The sequence below is a fragment of the Zerene cesonia genome, unplaced genomic scaffold, assembly GCF_012273895.1.
Source record: "Zerene cesonia ecotype Mississippi unplaced genomic scaffold, Zerene_cesonia_1.1 Zces_u006, whole genome shotgun sequence".
NCBI lineage: Eukaryota > Metazoa > Arthropoda > Insecta > Lepidoptera > Pieridae > Zerene > Zerene cesonia.
Window position 1 is genome coordinate 1396522 of NW_024045136.1, and position 7277 is coordinate 1403798.

At 38.9% G+C, this 7277-nt stretch overlaps 1 protein-coding gene across 1 annotated transcript in view; it reads right to left on the reverse strand.

The window, feature by feature from the left end:
- Window positions 1-7277, reverse strand: part of LOC119838892 (exportin-7) — a 30134-nt gene that overhangs the window by 3942 nt on the left and 18915 nt on the right. Inside the window, exons 16-22 of the mRNA XM_038365036.1 lie at window positions 6471-6630; window positions 5278-5468; window positions 3795-3924; window positions 2241-2322; window positions 1197-1335; window positions 359-436; window positions 4-31 (exon numbers count right to left, since the gene is read on the reverse strand). Coding sequence (XP_038220964.1) covers window positions 4-31; window positions 359-436; window positions 1197-1335; window positions 2241-2322; window positions 3795-3924; window positions 5278-5468; window positions 6471-6630 — 808 coding nt within the window. The remainder of the gene's footprint in view (window positions 1-3; window positions 32-358; window positions 437-1196; window positions 1336-2240; window positions 2323-3794; window positions 3925-5277; window positions 5469-6470; window positions 6631-7277) is intronic.

Below are 7277 nucleotides of genomic sequence, written 5' to 3' on the forward strand. Positions count from 1 at the left end.
GGCTGTCGCGGGTTCGACACTTTGTTGCTAGCTGAAAGGAAAAAGATAATGAATGGTTTCTTGCTGTTGTCTGTGTTTTTTTTTTGGATGGATGCGACATACGGTGATTCTTTTGGTGATTTCTTGTTTATTTTTATAACAAACTAGCGGTCCGCCCCGGCTTCGCCCGTGGTACATATATATATAGCCTATAAATGGGCTATCTAACACTGAAAGAATTTTTCATATCGGACCAGTAGTTGTTGAGATAAGCGCGTTGAAACAAACAAACGATTAAACTATTCAGCTTTATAATAACAGTATAGATTAAAAAATATATATATAATTTCATAAGCACAAAAAAATAAATAGTACTCACATTTCTGCACTAATTGCTTAAATAGATACGTAACTATGTGGTCCAGTGTCGCGCAGCATCCCGTGCACACGCTCGTGTCTGCGGATAAATAAATAAATAAATAAATAAATAAACAAATTCACAAATTACTCATTTAATGTTCAATTTTATATAATATTCATTTTATTATATACTTCTATTCTTTCGGTTTCATGTGCCTAAGGGACAACCCACGCCATCTATTGAGATGTTTAAGAACCATCACAACAAACATGAACCATTGTTTCAATGATTACGATATTGTAACGATGGAACGCGGCCTTTGTTAAATTTAATGTTCAGTTTTATAGCATTTTAATTAATGTTTTTAAAAATCAGAAAAATTTCAATGAATAGAAAAGCAATTGATCACGAGGCGGGATTCGAACCCCAGCCTTGCGCATAAGTCTTAATTAGGCTTATTTTCATTTTTCTTGCCTAAAGATGCATAAATATGTCAATGCTCTCGGATCATATTACTAGTTTTATATTGAGTGAAATTATTTAATGAATTTTGAACTGATTGATAACTTCCTATGGGAGGGTAAACCGATTCGTTACGTAACGCGTTACGGCGCCAGCCTCTCTTGCTTCCCTTTCTCTCGCGCACACAGTTAGTGTAATTTGTCACCTTTATTAGGCATACCAAAGTGCCATTTTTTAATGCATTTTCTTCCCTCTTTTCCAACCAACCAACCAACCAACTTCACCAAATAAAAAGAGCTTCCGAATTCGATTATATTTTATTGTGTTTTTATATAATTGTGATCCAGTTCTGACAATCTGAGGCCATCTTATTTTTTGTTATGGAAAAACTCACCCAGCGCCGTCAGACCTTCCGATATAGATGACAATATGTATAGAGTCGCCTCCGGCTGTAACGAGGCCAGATACGGCATGTGGTCCTGGGCCAGACGCTCCAACAGCACATAGTACGTCTGCGACAGTTTCGGGTACAACTGAAACGTATATAACACACACTTTTAGGGGATTATGAGACTATGGGAGAGTTCGCCGCACGCACACACATTCACAATCAACGGTACGACGGTATGTAGGTACGTAGGGACGCACGCACACACGCTTGCGTACACGTATCATCGCTATGAGAATACGCGATTCACTAAAATCTATATAATAAAGATATTAAAGACTTTTTAACGGATTTTAAACGGGATTTATTCACTTTATTATTCAACCCGACGTTTCGAACAGTTTACAGCGAGCGTGGTCACGGGGAGTATCAGTATCATGTTTTCAACACACTATCAAATAAGCATATATATATTGAAGTATATTGTATAGACTTTTTTTTATTATTTACTTATATACTTATATTATTTACTGAATTTTATCATACTTTATTCCTACTATCCTACTAATATTATAAATGCGAAAATTTGTAAGGATGTGAGTATGTTTGTTGCTCTTTCACGCAATAACTACTGAACCGATTGCAATGAAATTTGTTACGTAGACAGCTGGACAACTGAATTAGATTTAGGAAACTTTTCATCCCGATATTCCTACGGGATACTTTATTAAAACCGCGGTGAAACCGCGGGGCGCAGCTAGTAGTATCATAAAATAAGGCCCTTTAGATTATGAAGGCCCCTTTAGTCCTTCGGACTCGCACTTGACCGATTCTTTTTACGAAAAACTTAAACTCGAATCTCAAACATTTATTCATTCAATCAAGACTTCCTATAGAAGCACTTTTGAATCGTCATTTTACACAGTTTATATAACATTTACCACAAAACAATAATTCTCATTGACCCCAGTGAATCTATCGTTGAAATTAACCGGAACAGACACATAAAAAAAATTCATATAAATAACTTAAATCTTACTTAGCACTCACCAGTAAGTAACTTTGAGGTATACTTAATAATAACTTAACAAACATATTCAGTGCATTGTCTAACGCGTCGTCACCGTATAACCTGCAATTAAGTTAGTTAAGTCAATTACTTCAAGATACACAAAAGAATCACAAATAACACACACTCATCTAAGGTTATTAAAGTTAAACTAGCATACCCGGCCACGCTTTGCTGTGGCTGTGTAATAATTAAAAATATTAAGATTATAAATTATTTGGGATAATTAATCGAAATAAAAACTATCCTATATCTTAAGTTGGACCAAATTACACATAAAATGCCAAATTTCATCAGAATCGGTTGATTCGGGTGAAGAGTTCATTGGGAACATACATCATAACACTGGATGGATTTTTATATATTATTAAGATGTTATGATACAAACATAAATTCATTGGAACTGGAATTCCCGAACTATGCAATGCCCGTACGGGACCATCAGTTTAAAAATAATAATAAAATAAAAAAGAAAATAACGTACATTGACCCGGTGTAGGTCTCAGTCACTCCTGCCTAAAAAACAATGCGTCTCTTTCGCGCGGGTGCTACGAGTGAGCGAGACGCATTAATTATTTTAACGTTGGGAGCGAAAGAGATAGGTTGCGACAGGTCATTGTACGAGTATCTTCTTAGTTTGATTGATTGTAGTTTAACAAAGCATGTTTAATGAGGGATTAGATTTCAAAAATTATGATAGAATGGTACTATTCCAGGCTGAGTCCAAAAAACACTCGCCTGTATAGAGAGGTACTGGCTTCGTTCTATAATTAAGAACTAATATATAACCGAATTATATAGATTGAAAAACTAAAACAAAATTAAAGTAGCTTTACGAGTATGTATAGTTATTAGTAGCAAGAGTACTTGTCGAGGTACTTGTGAGAGAGTCGGCGTTCGAGACCAGGCGAGCGTGCAGCATATTTATTGTATATTCAATTTATTTGTTGCATCTGTTACATCACCACTACTGAAAACGGTGAAGTTAAACATCGTGAGGAATCAAAAGTTCGACGACATGTGACATCTACCAACCCGCACTTGGCCAGCGTGGTGGATTATGGCCTGAACCCTCATAGGAGGCCTGCGTCCCAGCTGTGGGAACATTTATGGGCTGATGATGATGATGATGTGGTAGTAGTGGAAGTGTATCCGTGTGTAGTGTGTGTTTGTGTGTCTGTATGCGTGTATGTTTTGACCGCCTCCTTAGTGCAGTGGTTAACGCGTGAACGTAGCACCGAGGGGTCCTGGATTCGATTCCCGGTGGGGACGCACAAAAAAAAATGTCTCGGTCTGGCAGGACACAGAAGGCTGATCACCTACTTGTCCCTAAAGAAAAACGATCAGTGAAACGGATGTACATCATCTGCCCCATACCCCACTAGGGGACACGGGACTTCACTTTTTAGCCATCCAACCCGGCTTCACCCGCGGTGGTTCATATATCGCGCTATAACTCGTTCCAATCGCCCCGTTCGCTTCGAACCGCGGCCATTTCCCAAATCTAGCAGCACCGCAGTACATCCAGAACTCACCTGAACACACCAAAGTTGGCGTAGTTCCCGCACAGCGCCGCCTTCAGTATGGAGAAACAGAGCGATATCCCCTTCAGTTTCATCGCGTACATTTGCTTTTTGCTCACGTTCACCGTCAGTATTCTGCTGCCTGGAAACCGAGATAGATTATAATAATAAATAATAATAATAATAAAACTTTTATTTGCCAGAAAACATGATGTACATTATTATTATCTTAAAGATATTACTGAGTAGTGAGCTATATTTAATTTTTTTATTACACAATAAAAGATAATATGAACTGCAGACCTACACTAAGGAAACTTGTATCGTAGGCCTGCAACCCTTCCAGATATCATAAATAGTAAGTACAATTTAAATTAAAATAGCAATTGATATTATTACACACAATACATAAAAAATTTATTTTGTTTATAAAATATAATGGAGATTATAAAGTCTTTTAAAGTCTTCATTAAATCTGTTAAATAATACAATTATATTGGTAGAAACGAAAGCCTGTGTTAGTAAAAACTGTGTTTACAGGCTTTAGAATCTCTCACATTTTTGTAAATTATAGTTTATTATAGTTTTTTTTTTCAATTAATTATATTAAAATTAGAAAAAGTGCATGTGTGTGTGTGTGTGTGTGTGTGTGTGTGTGTGTGTGTGTCTGTGGGTTAAGATAATAAAAAAAAGAAAGAAAATAAAAAATCGTTTATATGTGTATACGCAATAAGTCCTCTATGGCTTCGTAATCTAACTGTTTAAGAATATTTAATAGATTTTCTTTAAATTTGTGATTAGATTATTTTTTACTTGTTTGAGATTATTACCAGATAGATTAGATAGAGTTTATGTTATTTAAAAAGATGACTTGTTTCCGTCACACTAATCCTACTCATGTTATAAATGCGAAAGTTTGTAAATATAGATGGATGGGGTATGTATGTATGGATTTTTGTCACTCTTTCACGCAAAAACTACTGAACCGATTGGAATGTAATTTGTTGTACGTAGGCAGCTGGATAAATGGAATAACACATAGGCAAATTTTTATCCCGATATTCCTACGGGATACAGACACAGCTAGTATATTAAAAAACTGGGTCGCTGGAACCGATGGGGTGATTTGTATAAAGTTCGGTACAGAGATAGATGAACACAAGTACAGATTTTTTTACGTGGAAAACGCCGGAGACCGCCCATCTTCAGCTTTCAGTTGAAAAAATAAATTGGTACAGACATATATGGGGTCTTACAGATGTTATACTTTCGACTATGAGTAAAAACAAAGTACAGTCGGATCCCCTCACCCAGCTCAAAATGTACCCCCTTCCCTCACCCGGTTCAAACTAAAATCCCGCCCCAGTTCAAACAGCACCCCCCACCCCCCCAGCAAGAACTGCGACCGTCAGCCCCAGCTCAAACTGTTAACCCCCCCTAACCCAGCTCGAACTGTGACTCCCAGCCCCAGCTGAAACTGTGACTCCGTACGCACCGTACGCGCAGATGGCGGCGGAGAGCTCGCGGAACAGCAGGATGCCGTTGGGCGAGCTCGCGTCGAAGTGCAGCCGCTGGTTGCGGTTCTGCGCGAGCTCGGCGGCGAGCTTCAGCGCGGGCGTGCTCAGCGCCGGCTCGCCGTACCACAGCTCGAGCCCGCGGAGCAGCACCTTCACGTACACCGGGTATCTGCGGGGCCGGGTTGCGACAATCCATCGTTCAACGTACCGGACAGATAGACGGACAGACATTCGACTGAATACCAGTTGTGAGGTGATATAAAGAAGGAATATCAAAAACGTATGTATAATTTAGAAGATAGATACTGTAGGGCGATATACCCAGATGTAGGACTATGTTGCTAGTGTTGGAGTGTGTTATGTTTGTTGAAATAAATCAATAAAGGTACACGCTACACTAGTTAATTTATTGTTAAATTGTTATTGTTACTGTTAAAGTTAATGTTAATGTAGTGTTTGTATCTATTAAATAGATATATTCAATGTTTCGTATACACCAGTAGATGGCTTAGCTGTCGATCAGTCAGTCGCGTCACGTACGCGGTCGGGGTCGACGTGCGCCTGCGTCTGTAGTGTCCCTGTGTTAGATTCCCGAAGGACCAACGGCGAACCTTACAGTTAATGTTAAATAACTATTATGTTAAATATGTGTTATTGTTAATGTTACGCGTTGCGACTGTTATGCTAAGTTTTGTGGACTGTCTGTTATTTCGGTCGAAGGGTCGCCGCACGCGACACCTAGTGTAGTCGAGTAAGATGTTCGTTGGTCATTGCATTGAACACATACAATGAAATAAAATACTATCCTATCCTACTTCCTACTAATTATTCCTACTAATAATATAAATGCGAAATTTTGTAAGGATGTGTGTGTTTGTTTGTTGCTCTTTCACGCAAAAACTACTGAACCGATTGCAATGACATTTGGTACGTAGACAGCTGGACAACTGAATTAGCATATAGGCAACTTTTCATCCCGATATTCCTACGAGATACGGACATAGGCGGGTGAAACCGCGGGGCGCAGCTAGTACTGTATATATAGAGCGATACTACAATTTAATACGGCAAGCGACAGATAGAAGCGTCAGTGACCGAATACTCGTTAGCATCCAGCTTCCAACCACTCCATCCGCCACCGTAGCGAGATCCATCACAAAAAGCCACTCACATCCAATCGAACAGCATCATGTACGTGGTTTTCGTGTTGAAGGCGAAGGCCAGGCCGCGCAGGTCCCGCGCCAGGCCTATGAGCGTCTTCTTGGCGTCCTCGGACGCGTACAGCGAGCTGTCCGACGGGCTCAGCAGGCCGATGATGCTCTCGAACGCGGCTGGAGGTGATGAGAAATTTTATAGTGACACAGTTAGACCAAGGAAAGTGTGAGTGTAGTAAACAGAATGTTCCAACTTCTAATTGATGTAAGATGTAGGGAGGATAATTTTTTTTTTTTATTAATTTTTCTTAATCATTTATTGTTTTATTTGTTTCTCCTCACAATTAATATAATCACATGGCAATATACGTACATTTAAAAATTAGTGTAGTGTTAAAAACACTTTAAACCATTTATAGTGACACTTAGACACTAGACCAATGAAAGTGTAAACAGAATGTTCTAAATTCTTAGTGATGTAAGCTGTGGAGAGGATGATATAGTATCTGAAACTGAATAGTATGGTTGAATTGAGAGGGTGTCGTGGAAGTTGGATATCACTTGACCAGTTACCGGCACACCTGTTTAACCACCCACGAGTAGATCTATCATCATTATCATCATCATCATCATCAACATCACCAACTAACTGGTGGGCGGCATCATGAACGCGTGGAACCTATATAGCACACCTATTAAATCATCCATGAGGAGAATATTCATCATCAATTTTCAAAAAAATTCAACATCACCAAAACGTCAGTGAGCGTCGTTATTTATGATAACCTGAAAGCTGTACTGTACAAAACTCCCCCCACTCCACT